Source organism: Haliotis rufescens, unplaced genomic scaffold (genome assembly GCF_023055435.1).
Source record: "Haliotis rufescens isolate VD_foot unplaced genomic scaffold, xgHalRufe1.0.p SCAF_6, whole genome shotgun sequence".
NCBI lineage: Eukaryota > Metazoa > Mollusca > Gastropoda > Lepetellida > Haliotidae > Haliotis > Haliotis rufescens.
Window position 1 is genome coordinate 45,052,965 of NW_025964334.1, and position 23,846 is coordinate 45,076,810.

The following is a 23,846-nucleotide window of genomic DNA, read 5'->3' on the forward strand; positions in this document are numbered from 1 at the left end:
AAACGTAGGCTAAATTAGAAAATGTGAGATAGATATCTGGGCCAATTTGAAGCATACACACCGAAATACTTATTCAGGAATATGGGGTTTATACTATTGTACAGCGAAATGATATGTAAGACTTCGATTGACTCATCACACCGTGAGTGCATGGTATGCCTGACCTGTACAATACAACAATTGTTTTTGTCTGTGAAAACAGATAGGACATAGGTTTATCTGTCTCTACATACAAGGGATTTCCGTCTTTCTCTATTCACTAACTGGTGTCCAAAGAATAAAATGCGTACCTCCTCCGTACACTCCGCCACTCATATCAAAGATCCGGATGCCGCTTCAACTTCTTTGAGATAAATAATAATATAGTGTGCTCGCGTGTGCCTGGCTTTGAATAATAAACTTCCGGTCTTCTAAAATACGCAGTCGAGTTATCCCCCTTGGACTGATCACACTAGCCCTCAAACATGTCAGCCCCCACTCGGCCAAACTTGTTGATGATCGTGAGTTCGGCAGTAGAAGGTATGCCGTATATTTATTTTGTTGTAATGTTTAGACTGAAGTACCCCCTTTCAGTCAGACCAACAAGGCTTCAGAAGATGTCCCTTGTCCCTCTGGCATTACTCCTCTCCGTGCGACGACAGCGTAGACTACCGGACACAGATACAGTAAAATGAAAAGGGGCGTGGCAAATATTACACATTACCCGATGTCCATGTACTTTAGTCAGATTAAGGGTACTTAAAATGATTATATCGGGACACCGGCCAAACACTTTATCTAGTGTATGTAGCGGAATGTAGTTCCACCATATATTTACAGAAAGTAAAATTAATACAAAATTCCAATTTTACGTATGGAAACAATCGTTAAAAGCCGTTAGGCTTTTTGGCTTGTATAAGTCCTAAAAGAAATGAATAAGATTCATCTTACCCAACCAAATTTGTCATGAGGTGCCAACCTTGAAGTATTTCCAGTTGCACTCACTATTTGTGATAGAGAGCAAAAGGGGAATATTACTTTTATTAAATTAAATGTAATTGGATTTAGACTGACAACATTATGTTTTAAGCTTAAACTGCATATGTCTATAACCATATAGCAATTAAGATGATACGTTTTATTGATTTGTATTCTATTTTTTTTATGTGTATGGTTCATGCACACAGGAAAGACGGCGGGAAAACAGTCCCCAAAGTGACTGATTTTAATTTTATTTTTCACTGCAAAATATAGTAACAAGAAAACATTTCTCAAGTGATTTATTGATTATCATCTTCTTTAGTTATTGATCAGGCCAAAATGCATATATCTCACAACCAGACACCCTGCACCTCATCAGTTTATTGACCCCAAGTGCCTGCAGTGTTCCCTTGTTTCTTTACTTGATGAGGTACACCATGTACATTGTCTTCTAAAGCATAATCATAACAGTCATGTTTCCTGTGATTCACATACAGTGACAGGTAATGTACAATGATGCATTGAAAGTTAATATGAAAAAATATTAAAAGTAACATTCTTCATGCAGCACATTTTGAAACATTTGAAGGAAAATGTAATTATTGATGTAATGTGGCCTCCACCACACAAAGACAGTGAAAACATACATGCATAGAACGCAATATAATTTGCATATCAGTTCCTGGTTGTTATAATCTTTAATGGTCTTGTCACACAAAAAAGGTTCTTTAAGGACCATATTCAAATATAAACCTAATGACCTATATGGCATCAGCCAGCCCACATATTGCCACTACCCGCTGCTTTTGGTCAGCTCTAACTGCCTTGGTGTTTTCTGGTAATAATAAGGCGGCATATGTGTACACTTTTACTATATACAGGTCAACATTTACAAGAAGCACTATGTATCTGGTCAGCACATAATTGTTGTGGTGTTGGTGCCCCAGAACACCTAGCCAGCCCTAGATAGGGATAGGGTGAGACCTTCCTCCCTCTGTGTCACAGTCAAGGCCACATGACAAGTATTATGTCTTTAGTATTGTCATGATCAGGAGCTGAGTGTTTGGACGAGGTGTTTTAGAATCGGGTAGGCAGGCGGCAGTGTGCAAACCAGATGGTGGTGGTGTGCAGACAGATAGCATGCATGTGCATCCTTCTTGCTATGTTCAATGCATCTCATATGCATCAGTATATAGTGTCCCTTTCCTGGAGTCAGCTCGGAATAGAGCTGGTTGTGTTTGGGACTGAAGCCCTGTGTTTCGGAATGTTGCCGGGCTCAGTGTTGAGGGGGTCAGTGTTGAGAGGGACAGTGTTCAGGGGGTCAGTGTTGAGAGGGCCAGCGTTCAGGGGGTCAGTGTTAAGAGGGCCAGCACTCAGGGGGTCAGTGCTCAGAGGTCCAGTGTTCAGGGGCCAAGTGTTGAGAGGGCCAGTGTTGAGAGGGCCAGCATTCAGGGGGCCAGTGTTCAGGGGCCAAGTGTTCAGAGGGCCAGTGTTCAGAGGGTCAGTGTTCAGAGGGTCAGTGTTCAGAGGGCCAGTGTTCAGGGGATCAGTGTTGAGAGGGTCAGTGTTCAGGGGGTCAGCGTTCAGTGGGTCAGTGTTTAGAGGGCCAGTGTTCATGGGGGTCAGTGTTGAGAGGGCAAGTGTTCATGGGGGTCAGTGTTGAGAGGGACAGTGTTCAGGGGGTCAGTGTTGAGGCCAGTGTGATGCAGATAATTGTTGTCATGAACAGGTCACTGTGATGCAGATAATGGTTGTCATGAACAGGTCACTGTGATGCAGATAATGGTTGTCATGAACAGGTCACTGTGATGCAGATAATGGTTGTCATGAACAGATCACTGTGATGCAGATAGTGGTTGTCATGAACAGGTCACTGTGATGCAGATTATGGTTGTCACGAACATGTCACTGTGCTGCAGATAATGGTTGTCATGAACAGGTCACTGTGCTGCAGATAATGATTGTCATGAACAGGTCACTATGATGCAGATAATGGCTGTCATGAACATGTCACTCTGCGGCAGATAATGGTTGTCATGAACAGGTCACTGTGATGCAGATAATGGTTGTCATGAACATGTCACTGTGGTGCAGATAGTGGTTGTCATGAACAGGTCACTGTGCTGCAGATAATGGTTGTCATGAACATGTCACTGTGGTGCAGATAGTGGTTGTCATGAACAGGTCACTGTGATGTAGATAATGGTTGCCATAAACAGGTCACTGTGATGTAGATAATGGTTGTCATGAACATGTCACTGTGGTGCAGATAGTGGTTGTCATGAACAGGTCACTGTGATGTAGATAATGGTTGTCATGAACATGTCACTGTGGTGCAGATAATGGTTGTCATGAACATGTCACTGTGGTGCAGATAGTGGTTGCCATGAACAGGTCACTGTGATGCAGATAATGGTTGCCATGAACAGGTCACTGTGATGTAGATAATGGTTGTCATGAACATGTCACTGTGGTGCAGATAGTGGTTGTCATGAACAGGTCACTGTGATGCAGATAATGGTTGTCATGAACATGTCACTGTGGTGCAGATAATGGTTGTCATGAACATGTCACTGTGGTGCAGATAATGGTTGTCATGAACAGGTCACTGTGATGCAGATTATGGTTGTCATGAACAGGTCACTGTGCTGCAGATAATGGTTGTCATGAACAGGTGACTGTGATGCAGATAATGGTTGTCATGAACAGGTCACTATGATGCAGATAATAGCTGTCATGAACATGTCACTCTGCGGCAGATAATGGTTGTCATGAACATGTCACTGTGATGCAGATAATGGTTGTCATGAACAGGTCACTGTGCTGCAGATAATGGTTGTCATGAACAGGTCACTGTGGTGCAGATAATGGTTGTCATGAACATGTCACTGTGATGCAGATAGTGGTTGTCATGAACAGGTCACTGTGCTGCAGATAATGGTTGTCATGAACAGGTCACTCTGTGGCAGATAATGGTTGTCATGAACATGTCACTGTGGTGCAGATAGTGGTTGTCATGAACAGGTCACTGTGCTGCAGATAATGGTTGTCATGAACATGTCACTGTGGTGCAGATAGTGGTTGTCATGAACAGGTCACTGTGATGTAGATAATGGTTGCCATGAACAGGTCACTGTGATGTAGATAATGGTTGTCATGAACATGTCACTGTGGTGCAGATAGTGGTTGTCATGAACAGGTCACTGTGATGTAGATAATGGTTGTCATGAACATGTCACTGTGGTGCAGATAATGGTTGTCATGAACATGTCACTGTGGTGCAGATAGTGGTTGCCATGAACAGGTCACTGTGATGCAGATAGTGGTTGCCATGAACAGGTCACTGTGATGTAGATAATGGTTGTCATGAACATGTCACTGTGCTGCAGATAATGGTTGTCATGAACATGTCACTGTGGTGCAGATAATGGTTGTCATGAACATGTCACTGTGGTGCAGATAGTGGTTGTCATGAACAGGTCACTGTGGTGCAGATAGTGGTTGTCATGAACAGGTCACTGTGATGCAGATAATGGTTGTCATGAACAGGTCACTGTGATGTAGATAATGGTTGCCATGAACAGGTCACTGTGATGCAGATAATGGTTGTCGAGAACAGGTCACTGTGATGCAGATAATGGCTGTCATGAACATGTCACTCTGCGGCAGATAATGGTTGTCATGAACAGGTCACTGTGATGCAGATAATGGTTGTCATGAACAGGTCACTGTGCTGCAGATAATGGTTGTCATGAACAGGTCACTGTGCTGCAGATAATGGTTGTCATGAACATGTCACTGTGGTGCAGATAATGGTTGTCATGAACATGTCACTGTGGTGCAGATAGTGGTTGTCATGAACAGGTCACTGTGGTGCAGATAGTGGTTGTCATGAACAGGTCACTGTGATGCAGATAATGGTTGTCATGAACAGGTCACTGTGATGTAGATAATGGTTGCCATGAACAGGTCACTGTGATGCAGATAATGGTTGTCGAGAACAGGTCACTGTGCTGCAGATGATGGTTGTCATGAACAGGTCACTGTGATGCAGATAATGGTTGTCATGAACAGGTCACTGTGCTGCAGATAATGGTTGTCATGAACAGGTCACTGTGCTGCAGATAATGGTTGTCATGAACATGTCACTGTGGTGCAGATAATGGTTGTCATGAACATGTCACTGTGGTGCAGATAGTGGTTGTCATGAACATGTCACTGTGGTGCAGATAGTGGTTGTCATGAACAGGTCACTGTGATGCAGATAATGGTTGTCATGAACAGGTCACTGTGATGTAGATAATGGTTGCCATGAACAGGTCACTGTGATGCAGATAATGGTTGTCGAGAACAGGTCACTGTGCTGCAGATGATGGTTGTCATGAACAGGTCACTGTGATGCAGATAGTGGTTGTCATGAACATGTCACTGTGGTGCAGATAGTGGTTGTCATGAACAGGTCACTGTGATGTAGATAATGGCTGTCATGAACAGGTCACTGTGATGTAGATAATGGTTGTCATGAACAGGTCACTGTGATGCAGATAATGGTTGTCATGAACAGGTCACTGTGATGTAGATAATGGCTGTCATGAACAGGTCACTGTGATGTAGATAATGGTTGTCATGAACAGGTCACTGTGGTGCAGATAATGGTTGTCATGAACAGGTCACTGTGATGCAGATAATGGTTTTCATGAACAGGTCACTGTGATGTAGATAATGGTTGCCATGAACACGTCACTGTGACGTAGATAATGGTTGCCATGAACAGGTCACTGTGATGCAGATAATGGTTGTCATGAACAGGTCACTGTGATGCAGATAATGGTTGTCATGAACAGGTCACTGTGATGAAGATAATGGTTGCCATGAACATGTCACTGTGGTGCAGATAGTGGTTGTCATGAACAGGTCACTGTGATGTAGATAATGGTTGTCATGAACAGGTCACTGTGATGTAGATAATGGTTGTCATGAACAGGTCACTGTGATGCACGTCAGGCCTGAGTCTCATATAGAAAGTACACTGACATGAGTAGATTGATTTCATGAGATGAAAATGAAGTTGAAAATGAAATCAATCCTGTCTTTTCAGAAATCTGTGGATGTCAATGGAATATTTGTGATGATTTACACAATTTTACCAAATGATTCCATGTAAAGATCTGCATTCTCTCCTTTGTTTCAGGTGTGTCTGCACAGTCATTTGTCCAAGCATACAATTTGGCTATTCCTACCTTCACCATACAGTTGGCTTCTCCTAATGTAAGTCTGTCTTGAACTTAGGTTGTTCACTGGTCTGCATTAAGAGTAGATTCTTTTTCCAAATTAGGTATTATTATGATCTAAATGATTTACTTTTCATTATTGATTCTTTTGCAAAAGGTGTTCTTATTAACAACCACTTTAAATTCACACGTTACTGAAGAGTCATATAGTGAACTCACTCATCTTGTAAATGGTTTTGCCCACAAGAACAACAAATAGTATTTGTCTTTATTCCACATACAGTTTATATTTATAGAAAACCCATCATAATTTATGTTAGTGTGATTTTTAGCAAACAGAAAGAAATGTGCACATTTTCATATTTCCCAAAATTTGTTATGTGCAGCAACATTGTACTGATAATATCATGCATCAAGGTTACAATGCAGTGCTGTGATGTCATGCATCAAGGTTACAATGCAGTGCTGTGATGTCACATAACAAGGTTACAATGCAGTGCTGTGATGTCACGCATCAAGGTTAAAATGCACTGCTATGATGTCACGTATCAAAGTTACAATACAGTGCTGTGATGTCATGTAACAAGGTTACAATGCACTGCTATGATGTCACGCATCAAGGTTACAATGCAGTGCTGTGATGTCACGCATCAAGGTTAAAATGCACTGCTATGATGTCACGTATCAAAGTTACAATGCAGTGCTGTGATGTCATGTAACAAGGTTACAATGCAGTGCTGTGATGTCATACATCAAGGTTACAATGCAGTGCTGTGATGTCATGTATCAAGATTACAATGCAGTGCTGTGATGTAATCCATCAAGGTTACAATGCAGTGCTGTGATGTTATGCATCAAGGTTACAATGAAGTGCTTTGATGTCTCGCATCAAGGTTACAATACAGTGCTGTGATGTCATGTATCAAGATTACAATGCACTGCTGTGATGTCACGCATCAAGGTTACAATGCAGTGCTGTGATGTCACGTAACAAGGTTACACGACAGTGCGCTGATGTCCCATAACAAGGTTACAATGCACTAGTCTGATGTCACGCATCAAGGTTACAATGCAAAGCTGTGATGTCACATAACAAGCTTCCAATGCAGTGCTGTGATGTCATGCATCAAGGAAACAATGCACTGCTGTTATGTCACCCATCAAAGTTACAATACAGTGCTGTGATGTCATGTAACAAGGTTACAATGCACTCCTGTGATGTCACGGTTCAAGGTTACAATGCAGTGCTGTGATGTCATGTAACAAGGTTACAATGTTGTGCTGTGATGTTATGCATCAAGGTTACAATGCAGTGCTGTGATGTCAAGCATCAAGGTTACAATGCAGTGCTGTGATGTCACATAACAAGGTTACAATGCAGTGCTCTGATGTCATCCATCAAGGTTACAATACAGTGTTGTGATGTCATGCATCAAGGTTACAATACAGTGCTTTGATGTCATGCATCAAGGTTACAATGCAGTGCTGTGATGTTATGCATCAAGGTTACAATGCAGTGCTGTGATGTCATCCATCAAGGTTACAATACAGTGCTGTGATGTCATGCATCAAGGTTACAATGTAGTGCTGTGATGTCATGCATCAAGGTTACAATGCGGTGCTGTGATGTCACATAACAAGGTTGCAATGCAGTGCTGTGATGTCATGAATCAAGGTAACAATGCAGTGCTGTGATGTCACATAACAAGGTAACAATGCAGTGCTGTGATGTCACATAACAAGGTTGCAATGCAGTGCTGTGATGTCACATACCAAGGTTACAATGCAGTGCTGTGATGTCATGCATCAAGGTTACAATGCAGTGCTTTGATGTCATGTAACAAGGTTACAATGCAGTGCTGTGATGTCATGCATCAAGGTTACAATGCAGTGCTGTGATGTCATGCATCAAGGTTAAAATGCAGTGCTGTGATGTCATGCATCAAGGTTACAATGCAGTGCTGTGATGTCATCAATCAAGGTTACAATGCAGTGCTGTGATGTCACGTAACAAGGTTACAATGGAGTGCTGTGATGTCATTCATCAAGGATAAATGCAGTGATGTAATGTCATGCATCAAGGTTTCAATGGACATCCACAGATTTCTGTAAAGATAGAGTTGATTTCATTTCCTTCCTAATTTTCATCTCATGATATCAATATATGCATGTTCCTGAGTTGAATCACAGTGACCTGTTCATGACAGCCATTATCTGCATCACAGTGACCTGTTCATGACAACCAATATCTGCAGCACAGTGACCTGTTCATGACAACCATTATCTGCAGCACAGTGACCTGTTCATGACAACCACTATCTGCATCACAGTGACCTGTTCATGACAACCAATATCTGCAGCACAGTGACCTGTTCATGACAACCATTATCTGCAGCACAGTGACCTGTTCATGACAGCCATTATCTGCATCATAGTGACCTGTTCATGACAACCACTATCTGCACCACAGTGACCTGTTCATGACAGCCATTATCTGCATCATAGTGACCTCTTCATGACAACCACTATCTGCACCACAGTGACATGTTCATGACAACTTTTATCTGCACCACAGTGACCTGTTCATGACAACCATTATCTGCCGCAGAGTGACCTGTTCATGACAACCATTATCTGCATCACAGTGACCTGTTCATGACAACCACTATCTGCGGCACAGTGACCTGTTCATGACAGCCATTATCTGCATCATAGTCACCTGTTCATGACAGCCATTATCTGCACCACAGTGACATGTTCATGACAACCATTATCTGCAGCACAGTGACATGTTCATGACAACCACTATCTGCATCACAGTGACATGTTCATGACAACCATTATCTGCAGCACAGTGACATGTTCATGACAACCACTATCTGCATCATAGTGACCTGTTCATGACAGCCATTATCTGCACCACAGTGACCTGTTCATGACAACCACTATCTGCACCACAGTGACCTGTTCATGACAGCCATTATCTGCATCATAGTGACCTGTTCATGACAGCCACTATCTGCACCACAGTGACCTGTTCATGACAACCACTATCTGCACCACAGTGACCTGTTCATGACAACCACTATCTGCACCACAGTGACCTGTTCATGACAACCATTATCTGCAGCACAGTGACCTGTTCATGACAGCCATTATCTGCATCATAGTGACCTGTTCATGACAGCCATTATCTACATCACAGTGACCTGTTCATGACAACCATAATCTGCAGCACAGTGACATGTTCATGACAACCACTATCTGCATCATAGTGACCTGTTCATGACAACCAATATCTGCAGCACAGTGACCTGTTCATGACAGCCATTTTCTGCACCACAGTGACCTGTTCATGACAACCACTATCTGCACCACAGTGACCTGTTCATGACAGCCATTATCTGCATCATAGTGACCTGTTCATGACAGCCACTATCTGCACCACAGTGACCTGTTCATGACAACCACTATCTGCACCACAGTGACCTGTTCATGACAACCACTATCTGCACCACAGTGACCTGTTCATGACAGCCATTATCTGCATCATAGTGACCTGTTCATGACAACCATTATCTACATCACAGTGACCTGTTCATGACAACTTTTATCTGCAGCACAATGACCTGTTCATGACAACCATTATCTGCATCACAGTGACCTGTTCATGACAACCATTAGCAACACATTCAACCACATACACATCCCTGTCAACAGGCTCACATTCAACCACACACATCCCTGTCAACAGGATCACATTCAACCACACACACATCCCTGTCAAAAGCAGCACATTCAACCACACACACATCCCTGTCAACAGCAGCACATTCAACCACACACACATTCCTGTCAACAGCAGCACATTCAACCACATACACATCCCTATCAACAGGAGCACATTCAACCACACACACATTCCTGTCCGCAGCAGCACATTCAACCACACACACATCCTTGCTTACAGGATCACATTCAACCACACACACATTCCTGTCAACAGGATCATATTCAACCACTTACACATTCCTGTCATCAGGATCACATTCAACCACACACACATTCCTGTCCACAGCAGCACATTCAACCACACAAACATTCCTGTCTACAGGATCACATTCAACCACACACACATCCCTGTCAACAGGATCACATTCAACCACAGACACATTCCTGTCAACAGGAGCACACTCAACCACACACACATTCCTGTCTACAGGATCACATTCATACACACACAAATTCCTGTCAACAGGATCACATTCAACCACGCACACATTCCTGTCAACAGCAGCACATTAAACCACACACACATCCCTGTCAACAGCAGCACATTCAACCACACACACATTCCTGTCAACAGGATCACATTCAGCCACACACACATCCCTGTCAACAGGATCACATTCAACCACACACACATCCCTGTCAAAATCATCAAATTCAAGCACACACACGTCCCTGTCAACAGCAGCACATTTAACCACACACACATCCCTGTCAACAGCAGCACATTCAACCACACACACATCCCTGTCAACAGGATCACATTCAACAACACACACATTCCTGTCAACAGCAGCACATTCAACCACATACACATTCCTGTCAAAAGGAGCACATTCAACCACACACACATTCCTGTCCGCAGCAGCACATTCAACCACACACATATCCCTGTCAAAGGGATCACATTCAACCACACACACATTCCTGTCAACAGATTCACATTTGACCACTTACACATTCCTGTCATCAGGATCACATTCATACACACACACATTCCTGTCCACAGCAGCACATTCAACCACACACATCCCTATCAATAGGATCACATTCAACCTCATACACATTCCTGTCAACAGCAGAACATTCAACCACACAGACATTCCTGTCAACAGGATCACATTCAACCACAGACACATCCCTGTCAACAGCAGCACACTCAACCACACACACATTCCTGTCGATAGAATCACATTCATACACACACAAATTCCTGTCAACAGCAGCACATTCAACCACACACACATTCCTGTCAACAGCAGCACATTCAACCGTACACACATCCCTGTCAACAGGATCACATTCAACCACACACTCATTCCTGTCAGCAGCAGCACATTCAACCACACACACATCCCTTTCAACAGCAGCAAATTCAACCACACACACATCCCTGTCAACAGCAGCACATTCAACCACACACATCCCTGTCAACAGCAGCACATTCAACCACATACACATCCCTGTCAACAGCAGCACACTCAACCACACACACACCCCTGTCAACAGGATCACATTCAACCACACACATCCCTGTCAACAGGATCACATTGAACCACACACACATCCCTGTCAAAAGCAGCACATTCAAGCACACACACATTCCTGTCAACAGCAGCACATTCAACCACACACACATTCCTGTCAACAGCAGCACATTCAGCCACATACACATCCCTGTCAACAGCAGCACATTCAACCACACACACATTCCTGACAACAGCAGCACATTCAACCACACACACATCCCTGTCAACAGCAGCACATTCAACCACACTCACATTCCTGTCAACAGCAGCACATTCAACCACACATACATCCCTGTCAACAGGATCACATTCAACCACACACACATTCCTGTCAACAGTAGCACATTCAACCACACACACATCCCTGTGAACAGGATCACATTCAACCACATACACATTCCTGTCAACAGCAGCACATTCAACCACATACACATCCCTGTCAACAGGATCACATTCAACCACACACACATTCCTGTCAACAGGATCACATTCAACCACACACACATTCCTGTCAACAGTAGCACATTCAACCACACACACATCCCTGTCAACAGGATCACATTCAACCACACACACATCCCTGTCAACAGGATCACATTCAACAACACACACATTCCTGTCAACAGCAGCACATTCAACCACATACACATTCCTGTCAAAAGGAGCACATTCAACCACACATACATTCCTGTCCGCAGCAGCACATTCAACCACACACATATCCCTGTCAAAGGGATCACATTCAACCACACACACATTCCTGTCAACAGATTCACATTCGACCACTTACACATTCCTGTCATCAGGATCACATTCATACACACACACATTCCTGTCCACAGCAGCACATTCAACCACACACATCCCTATCAATAGGATCACATTCAACCTCATACACATTCCTGTCAACAGCAGAACATTCAACCACACAGACATTCCTGTCAACAGGATCACATTCAACCACAGACACAACCCTGTCAACAGCAGCACACTCAACCACACACACATTCCTGTCGATAGAATCACATTCATACACACACAAATTCCTGTCAACAGCAGCACATTCAACCACACACACATTCCTGTCAACAGCAGCACATTCAACCGTACACACATCCCTGTCAACAGGATCACATTCAACCACACACACATTCCTGTCAACAGCAGCACATTCAACCACACACACATCCCTTTCAACAGGATCACATTCAACCACACACATATCCCTGTCAAAAGGATCACATTCAACCACATACACATTCCTGTCAACAACAGAACACTCAACCACACACATCCCTGTCAACAGGATCACATTCAACCACACACACATCCCTCTCAAAAGCAGCCGTTCAACCACACACACATCCCTTTCAACAGCAGCACAGTCAACCACACACATTCCTGTCAACAGCAGCACATTCAACCACACATGTGTACATTCCTGACAACAGCAGCACATTCAACCACACACACATCCCTGTCAACAGCAGCACATTCAACCACACTCACATTCCTGTCAACAGCAGCACATTCAACCACATACACATCCCTGTCAACATGATCACATTCAACCACACACACATTCCTGTCAACAGCAGCACATTCAACCACACACACATCCCTGTCAACAGGATCACATTCAACCACATACACATTCCTGTCAACAGCAGCACATTCAACCACACACACATCCCTGTCTATAGGATCACATTCATACACACACACATTCCTGTCAACAGGCTCACATTCATACACACACAAATTCCTGTCAACAGGCTCACATTCAACCACACATACATTCCTGTCAACAGCAGTACATTCAACCGTACACACATCCCTGTCAACAGGATCACATTCAACCACACACACATTCCTGTCAACAGCAGCTAATTCAACCACACTCACATCCCTGTCAACAGCAGCACATTCAACCACATACACATCCCTGTCAACAGGATCACATTCAACCACACACATTCCTGTCAACAGCAACCCATTCAACCACACACACATCCCTGTCAACAGGATCACATTCAACCACACACACATCCCTTTCAACAGCAGCAAATTCAACCACACACACATCCCTGTCAACGGCAGCACATTCAACCACACACATCCCTGTCAACAGCAGCACATTCAACCACATACACATCCCTGTCAACAGCAGCACACTCAACCACACACACATCCCTGTCAACAGGATCACATTCAACCACACACATCCCTGTCAACAGGATCACATTGAACCACACACACATCCCTGTCAAAAGCAGCACATTCAAGCACACACACATTCCTGTCAACAGCAGCACATTCAACCACACACACATTCCTGTCAACAGCAGCACATTCAGCCACATACACATCCCTGTCAACAGCAGCACATTCAACCACACACACATTCCTGACAACAGCAGCACATTCAACCACACACACATCCCTGTCAACAGCAGCACATTCAACCACACTCACATTCCTGTCAACAGCAGCACATTCAACCACACACACATCCCTGTCAACAGGATCACATTCAACCACACACACATTCCTGTCAACAGAAGCACATTCAACCACACACACATCCCTGTCAACAGGATCACATTCAACCACATACACATACCTGTCAACAGCAGCACATTCAACCACATACACATCCCTGTCAACAGGATCACATTCAACCACACACACATTCCTGTCAATGGGTCTGTAAGAGATATATATGTCTTTATGTTTCAGGGTCGTCAGATTGAATATGTACATCAAGATGATTCCAACAGACGCTGGTTTAATGAATTCAGATCAAAAGCTAACTCCATGCCTATTTCTCTTGAATCAATTGATGGTAAGATATAGTCAAAATTATTGAGAATTTTAATGTCATATTAAAGGAAGAATACATAAAATATCAATATTGACACGTGTTTAAAATTGAAAATGGTCAAAGGGAAGCAACTCTTCTTCAATTTTAGAATTTGCATGTGAGAGTTATCTCCCTTGATTATGGAGCAGACGACTTTTCCTGATATATACTACCCATCAAAAGTTTAGATTCACCAGTGTAAATGTAGCCACTCACTATACTCAACTGTTTCAAACCAGATAATGCCAAATATTCTAAACTTTTTACAGGTACTGTTAACACATGAACTGTTGTGGCATAAAACCAAATCTGTAACGGTGAAAAGATTAGAGTTTTTCGTTCATTAATTGATAAAACTCTGTGAAATGTCGCACATTTTTAAACAAAATTCGCACCAAAACGCAGGTGTTCACATGCACGATAATACACGTGTTTTAGCAGCAATTTGACGCGGGATACTCGTGCAATTCATCTTTATAAGGATTGCAGTTGGCTCCTCTGAGTTAGTGGAGAAATTCTTCTTTGATGCAAGCATGGGTAGAGGGAGAAGTCTCCGTATTGAGCAACGACACCAAGCCTTGGCACTGCTACAAGATGGCAGATCACAACTGTATGTTGCCAGACGTCTTGGCGTATCCCAATAGGCAGTTTCCAACCTCTGGGTACGCTTTCAACAGACCAACTCCGTCCAGGATCGACCCAGGTCGGGTAGGTCAAGGGTAACATCAGAGCAAGATGACCGATGCGTCTTTTTGCTGTTTCTCAGGGGCAGAAACATTACAGCCACAGCAGCCAATAATGCTTTCCAACAAGCTACAGGACGACGTGTATCTGTATCAACAATACGCCGCCGATTACGTCACTACGGACTGCGGGCACGTCGTCCAGCTGTAAGACCCCCTCTTACACCACGCCACCGTCAGAACAGACTGAATTGGGGAAATGGACATTTACGCTGGGGTCCCCGCAGATGGGCAAGGGTACTCTTCTCCGACGAATCAAGGTTCAATCTGCATTTCAACGATGGTCGGATCCCAGTCTATGGACGTCAGGGAGAGCGGTATGCTGACGTTGCTGTTGTGGAGCATGATCGATTTGGAGGTGGATCCGTTATCGTCTGGGGAGGTATCACCCTGACTGGAAGAACTGATTTACTGGTACAGGATGGAAATCTGACTGGCCAGAGATACAGGGACGAGATCATCATTCCTATTGTGCTTCCATTCTTAAGGGCCATGCCAGGTCACGCGGTTTTCCAAGATGATAATGCCAGGCCTCACAGAGCTCGCATCGTGTCAGCTTGTTTACAACAAAATGGGGTGAATCGAATGGATTAGCGAGCATTATCGCCCGATATGAACCCCACTGAGCATGTTTGGGATCTGCTGGGACGGCGTGTTTATGCCAGAGTTCCTCCCCCTGCTAACCTTCGCCAACTTCGCAATGCATTGTTTGAGGAGTGGCAAACATTCCCCAGCGGCAGATTGAACTGTTCTTTCGTGGTATGCAACGTCGATGCAATGTCTGTGTTAGAGCCAGGGGTGGTCATACCCGTTATTAAATTTTGCAATTTCACTTTTGTATGGTACTAGCCAATACGGCATTCTGGTTCACTAATCATCAATGCACACGTCCTTGTGAACAAGGATATGAAGACCTAAATGAATGATTTTGTTATTTTTTATTGGTAGCTTTCACAAATACGATTTTCTTACAAGATATAGTGAGTGGTTTCAGTGAGTCTAAACTTTTGATGGGTAGGGAGAAAAGAAGGCTGATTCTACAGCTCCATGATGAAGGCATCACTGATGCTGCTACATTAGCAAAGAGCACAGATACTCCTCTTTCTACAGTGTATAGAGTTAAGAAGAATATTGAGAATGGTTCAGGAATTGAGCACAGAAAAGGAGCAGGTAGACCTCGAAAACTGGTGTTTGGTGATCGTGTCACACTGGGTATTTTGGCTTCTAAAAACAGAAGGGTGAGTATCTCAAACATCCAACATGAAATGGTAAATAGAGGGACAGTAAATGTATCTAAATCTACAGTAAGAAGAAATTTGATTGAACTTGGATGGGAAAAAAAGAAAGGAATTGCCTCTCCGCTCTTGAAACAAAAACACAAGGATAGACGTGTAGAGTGGTGTTTGGCGCATGAAAAGTTTGACTGGAACAGTGTTATTTTCACAGATGAGAGCTCTGTATGGGTGTATCCTAACAATGTTAAAATGTGGACAAAATTTCATTCCGTTCCATTGTACCAGAGACCAAAGTACAGTCGGAAGTTTCATGTTTGGGGAGGGATATCTTCACTTGGAACGACGCCCATGTGTGTCTTTGAGTGTAATTTAACCAGTAAAAGGTATACAGACATTTCGGAAGCTCACCTGATCCCAAATGCAGATGTTTTTTTATGGAAATACTTGGATTTTGCAACAGGATAATGACCCCAAACACACCGCAAGACATGTGCGGCAGTGGTTTGTGGACAACAATGTGACCGTTTTGGACTGGCCTAGCTACAGCCCGGACTCAAATCCCATAGAAAATGTGTGGGGACTCATGAAGGAGTCGATGAACCAAAAGGGATTGACAAAAGTTGATGACATGAAGCGCGAGGTGCTGCAATATTGGGACTCTCTCACCCACGTGACTCTAACCTCTCATAGGAAGTATGCCCAATCGTATAAAACTGTGTTTGGAAGCAAATGGTGGTCTGATAGAAGGTTTGTGCTCACTGAAAATATGTTTTATTTGAGGCGGGGGGGGGGGGGGGGGGGGAATTTTCATATTTACAGTTTTAAAGATTTTTCAATTCTCAATAATTATGACTCAAACTGTATGAATTGCTGGTGCTGCAAGATTGTGATAAAGCTGCATTTAGGATGTCTTGGGTTCCCAAATTAGAAAAACAATTAACAGATGCTTGGGGTGAAATAGATCGCCAAAGAACTTATTTGGAAAATCATAACAAAAATCAATTTTCAGCGCACCTCCACCTTTTGAGTGACCGTATGCCGGTAGTCCATTCATCTATATCAATCCAGTGAAATCTGTTTGACGTAACTGCAGTACACTATTACATGGGTAGACTGAAGGTCCAAGTGAGCCCATCTGGCAGTTGTCTGTTACTGCTACACACTGTTTCCATTGTCATCATCCCTCAATATCTTCACAACAGACACATTGTTTGGAAGATCCCTGCACTGATGCTATAACCAGTTGCTCTCAGAAGTTCCATCAATTTTATCTTAAACTATCTGATTTCATTATTTTCACTTTACATGTCCTTACCACACTTTGTCACTCACTCACTTACTCCCCCACCCACCCACTCACTCACTTACTCCCCTTCCCACTCACTCACTCTCACTCACTCACTCACTTACTCCCCCACCCACTCACTCACTCACTCACTCGCCCAAGTACACACCCACCCACTCACCCACTTACTCCCCAAACCAACCACCCAACGTCCCACTAACTCACTCAGTCACTTACTCCCCCGACCACCCACTCACTCACTCACTTACCCCACGCCTACCCACCCACTCACTTACTTACTCCCCCACCTACCCACCCACTCCCCCACCTACCCACTCACTCACTCACTCACTCACTCACTCACTCACTCACTCACCAACTCTCACTTACTCCCCCACCCACTCACTCACTCACTCGCCCATCCAATACCCACTCACTCCACAAACCAACCACCCAACATCCCACTAACTAACTCAGTCACTTACTCCCCCGACTACCCACCCACCAACCCACTCACTCACTTACTCCCCCGCCTACCCACCCACTCTCTCACTTACTCCCCCGCCTACCCACCCACTCTCTCACTTACTCCCCCGACTACCCACCCACCAACCCACTCAATCACTTACTCCCCCGACTACCCACCCACCAACCCACTCACTCACTTACTCCCCCGCCTACCCACCCACTCTCTCACTTACTCCCCCACCTACCCACCCACTCTCTCACTTACTCCCCCGACTACCCACCCACCAACCCACTCACTCACTTACTCCCCCGCCTACCCACCCACTCTCTCACTTACTCCCCCACCTACCCAACCACTCCCCCACCTACCCACTCACTCACTTACTCACTCACTGTGATATCCTTGTAGCCAACAGATACTCAGCGATGTTGATACCGGCTGCTCCAGGTGCACTCCATGACCTGTTCTCCAGTAAAGACCTAGCTCAGATTGTCCTCCATTTTGTCAAAGAAAAAAGTAAGTGATGTACGTTGTACGTGCTTTCACACAATGAAGGCTGACTGTGTCTGCGTTAAATGAAATAGTTTGGACTTAGTCTCAAATACACTCTGATTGTAAAAATGTATATACCACATCATATTAGACAATGAATACGAGTCATGAAGTATGTATTTAATACCTTATGTAGCAAAAGAAGGTGGTCAGAGCAAGGATTACCACTGCTTTTGAACAACATCTATTAGATATAGAGGCCAGCCAGTTTACCAATGTATCTTCATGTTGAAAGGTAAATGTGTCTGCTGAAAGATGCACACCTGGACAAACTGTGATGATCTCAATACAACATCATTCTCTCATTATTCTCTCATTATTCTCTCTCTTGGGAGCATGGCACGGAATTCAATACAGCGGAGAGTTGTGTCACATGCCAGTACCTGATGACCGTGGTGTACCAGATGGAATGACCGGATCATGATTCCTGGTTTTAGCTACCCTTACCTGGTCTCATTGGTTCTACCGTGTTGGACATCTAAGACTGCATCACTTTGAGCTTTCCTCCCTCATCAAGCTGACACGTCTTGATAAACTTGTATACTGTTCAATGTTAAAGCCAACTCACTTACTATTGTCTCTCACACACTCCATGTGCACAGCTTCCTGCAGCCCTGCTCTTGTGTTGTAGAAGCTATCTGTGCTGTTGGGGATGGTGTGGCAGGTCTGTGTGGTGCCCGGCACCAGGACAACAAAGAATGGTGCTTCCAAGACTACAGCCTCACAGCAGTGAGTAGCTCTCACCCGTTTGTGTACATCATAGACACTGTGGCAAACACCCACTCTGTGTAGCCATCCAACATGGTGGACGCTGTGTCTACCATCCCCTCTGTATAGTCATCTAACATGGTGGACGCTGTGGCTACCATCCCCTCTGTATAGACATCCAACATGGTGGACGCTGTGGCTACCATCCCCTCTGTATAGTCATCCAACATGGTGGACGCTGTGGCTACCATTCCATTATAGTATTCCAACATGGTGGACGCTGTGTCTACCATCCCCTCTGTATAGTCATCCAACATGGTGGACGCTGTGGCTACCATCCCATTATACTCATCGAACATGGTGGACACTGTGGCTACCATCCCCTCTTTTATAGTTATCCAACATGGTGAACGCTGTGGCCACCATTCCATTATAGTCATCCAACATGGTGGACGCTGTGGCTACCATCCCCTCTGTGTAGTCAACCAACATGGTGGACGCTGTGGCTACCATTCCATTATAGTCATCCAACATGGTGGACGCTGTGGCTACCATCCCCTCTGTGTAGTCAACCAACATGGTGGACGCTGTGGCTACCATTCCATTATAGTCATCCAACATGGTGGACGCTGTGGCTACCATCCCCTCTGTGTAGTCAACCAACATGGTGGACGCTGTGGCTACCATTCCCTCTGTGTAGTCATCCAACATGGTGGACGCTGTGGAGAATGTTCAACTTTTCCCTAGGACCTGCTCACGTTTGTTGACTGTTATTGTCTATGTCACCATGATAGCACTAGATTACTTATTTGATCAAAAGTAGTTCATGGTAGTAATGGTTGGATTTTTAATCTTCTCAGTAGCAATAAGTTTTAGATTTGAAACTGAGTGTAAAGATGTGGCAACAATGTTATGCAATATTATAATTAAAATCATTGAAGATTAAAAAGCACTGTTGGAATGTTGTTTCCTGTTTCCTAATTGTTAGTGATTACCTCGCTATCCAGACATGGTCGCAATGTAGTGGCTGCCTTACTGTGTAGATAGACGAAGCTGTTGACTCTGTAGCCAGGCACAGTTTTAAAATGATAACTTCCACATATATAGAAAGTCCCCAATGGAAGCTGGACCAAGTTCAATACCCACCCTTACAATCAATACTGAGAAGGTCAAAGGTTGTATGACCATGATGACCAGGCTTGACAGAAACCAAATGTAATGGGTAGGTTTGCTAAATTGCAAAATGCTTGGATTGTGAAACGTCTCATGATAAGACTAAAACAGTAAAAGAAGGACCGTTGACCTGTTTATATGTAATTTGTTAGGCTAAAAAAATAATAGAACTGGTTCTCAGGCACTGCCCAAATCATCATAAAGTCTTCCGCATATTTTGTTTGTATTTCCATTTTCAAAACTAAAATAATCTTTAGATATTCCATTTCTCGAACACACGATCCCGGCAGTGAAATGCTACAATACTTAAGAACAATATGATTTCCCAAAAATTAGTGTACACCAAATTTGGTTACATACTATCTTGAACCCCCCCCACCCCCAAAATACCAAGACCCGCCTGCCCAATAATTTCAAAAGCCACTGCCTGAGAACCAATTCTATTATTTTTTTAAGCCTTAACACTGACTACATTCTATTACGATCCAAATCAGTCTGTGTTCATTCTCTGTTGGGACTCGTCCCAGACGATGACTGCTGTAACACAGATCTCAGTTCCATCAATATCTGAAAGGATTTCTGGTTTTCTTTCAGACGTCTCTTAATGAGGCTGCAAGGGAGTCACACTTCACTTCCCTACCAGTACTTTTGGAGGATTTTGTCAAAGATCATGGAGGCAATTATAATCGTAAGCCATTTTTCTCCTGTACTGGAACTTTTAAGGATATAGAGTATTTATGGAGTATCAATTCAAGTTGTAGGGAGTAACTAGTGTGCATCCCATAATGTCTGGTCGAAGATGAAGGGAGTGGCCATTAGATTTATGACCTAGATTGGGAAAGGAGATGCGGGGTAGTATTTTATCCTGTAACCACCCTAGAGAGATTACAGCAGTCACTTTATGCTGGTTGTCTGTTTTAGAAATCCTGTATTATCATTGGTTAATGACGCATTGCGAGAACTGCTTTTCCCTATTCATCATGTTCATTAATATTTTTCCACAAACAAATTTCTTTCAATCGAGACTTGTCATTTACAAGAAAAAGGATTCTACAAAATATAATTTTCATCAATCTAAATGAAATATTATTCACACGTGTGGTTTACAATTATGGACTACTCAAAACATAAAGACTGTTTAAGATTTGTAACCATTAAATTTTATAATTTGAATAAATCATCTGCTTATTGCATTTATTCAACAATGTCTACATTCCTATTCCTGGTAAAAGTGAACGAATGATCTTGTGAAGCTTGACATAAATTTGTTGAAAGAATAGTGAACATAACATATAGCCATTGAATAGTTTTATCTGATGGAACACTGTCAACATGCGTTTGTATAAACAATATATATTTATCGTCAAAATTCATTATATTGCTTCAATTGTTAAAGAATTGATGCTGTTCAAACAAACTATATCGCATTTTAATACGGAAGCCTTGTGTTGAGTTTAGACTGTTTGTGATCTGGTAAAATTCCACGAATTCAATGTTGTAAAATGTGACTTTGCCAGTTTTGTTTTGTTTTTGTAGCTTCTTGTTTTAAAACTTGATCATGGGTCATAAGAACAATAGACTACTTGTGACGAGAAATGACGGATTATCTGTCCCTCGTGTTAATGTTGAAAGTCCCTCACCAAGGGACAGATGGTCCGTTTTTCATCTCTCGTAAATTGTTGTCTATGTGTTCCTTACCTGAGTACTTGTGCAAGGTAAAAACATGTTCTACAGGAACTGTCTCATTAAGTCGGGGCTCAAGAGGAGTTAAATGGCCTTGCACCTGAATTGAGCATTTCCAGGTGTAGATTTGAAAATTAATGTTTTTTTAATATTAGTTTGTTTTGTTTGTTTGTGAGTCTGGAAAAGACAATATGTTTATTTGCCTCTTTATGACATAGTCAATATTTGGCATAGTCAAGAATGTCTATCAGTGTGGTTCATGTTGAAGCTTGTATTTAAGTATAGACCAAACTGTGAACTTCCTATACAAATACTACACACAAATGTGTAGGCCTATAGGAAAGTGCTTTTGAGCTTTTGAAGGTCAAAGTTGTTGAATAATGATTTTGTGACATATTGGTTGAAAGGGATCGTAGGCTTCATTCGTTTTTACCTGTAGCACGGAAACAGCATTCTAACTTCTTCGTTTGTGTTATTGTTTCAGGTAGCAAGGCTGATGCAATTCATGTAGTGATAGATCGGCATGTAATAACGGGCCAGAACATACAATCAACACTCACAGCAGTGCAGAACCTCATTCTCATGTGCTCCCAGAAGTAGTGTCTACACAAGGGTGTCTTCAAGTGGGCGACCAGGGGGGATGGCAGTATACAAACAAGAGTGTATGCAGCAAGTCTTATGGTGTTTTGTTTGGAAATACAGATAGATTGCATATAATGTGTGTGTCTTTTGTTCATGATCCTACATATTCATCATCTCACGTCATTCCACTGCCCACTGCTGATGGAGGTCACGGTGATCGTGAGGAGATATTATTCACGTCCATATTTCGAGTTGTCGCCTGAAAGAAAAAACGGGACAAGAAAGGGTGTCAGTATGTTGTCACGATAGTACTGTCCAGTGAACTTTCTTGCCCAATATGGTTTGGGGTTCGCTCAGGCATAGTGATGCCACCCCACACATCTGCTGTGAGGTCTCTGGTTGGCTTGATGTTCATTTTGACGTCACTGTACACGAACACGCCTAAGAAGGAAGTGCAAAGGGAATGGGGACTCATATGAAAACATGACACATGACCAGGGATGATTACCACAGTTTCCATGATATGTACACACCATTGATGTCTGTTGGCAATAAGAAGGTTTGTAAGGGGCGGCACAATACATGACCGTCGAGCATGGGGATGAGCAGCATTAGGCGATTTCTAATCACCTGACCAGTAACTCGAACTACAGTAGCTTGATGAAAGTTTGAAGAACTTGATTCGCCGTTTGAGCCCGATTTCATAGAACCCTGGTTTCAGATCAATGAAGCCTGTACTATTGTTGGGGTCGATCATCAGTATTTTGGGTTCGTTGGTACCTTTGTTTGATGTGTTACCAGGGCATGTGGATGACCTTGTGACCATAGCAGGCCGTCCCACACTGGCAGAAATATTGGACAGTCTGCTGACATTTCTAATAGTACAGGGTACCATACCTGGCCCTAACACACAGGAACTATTAAATTTAACATTTCAACCTCCCTTCTTACTTTCCAGAGGCATCTGCCTATCATGCAAAATGGAGGAAAGACATCAACCTTCACCCATTTCCATTCCATCGGGAATATATGCAAGTGGCGAGC

At 43.3% G+C, this 23,846-nt stretch overlaps 2 protein-coding genes across 3 annotated transcripts in view; one reads left to right on the top strand and one right to left on the bottom strand.

Annotated features, from left to right (window-relative positions):
• LOC124142954 (actin-like protein 6A) overlaps positions 1–434 on the bottom strand; it is a 40,840-nt gene extending 40,406 nt beyond the window's left edge. For both annotated transcript variants that reach the window (XM_046511723.2, XM_046511722.2), the window contains exon 1: positions 291–434. In XM_046511723.2, coding sequence (XP_046367679.1) covers positions 291–315 — 25 coding nt within the window. In that variant the 5' untranslated portion in view covers positions 316–434. The remainder of the gene's footprint in view (positions 1–290) is intronic.
• Positions 423–22,932, top strand: LOC124142955 (glutamine amidotransferase-like class 1 domain-containing protein 1). Its single transcript, XM_046511724.2, has 7 exons — positions 423–519; positions 6,152–6,228; positions 14,249–14,354; positions 18,513–18,620; positions 19,288–19,385; positions 21,132–21,225; positions 22,705–22,932. The coding sequence occupies exons 1-7, from the start codon at positions 465–467 to the stop codon at positions 22,818–22,820; spliced, it is 654 nt and encodes a 217-aa protein (XP_046367680.1). The 5' UTR covers positions 423–464; the 3' UTR covers positions 22,821–22,932.
• Positions 22,933–23,846: the final 914 nt, after the last annotated feature.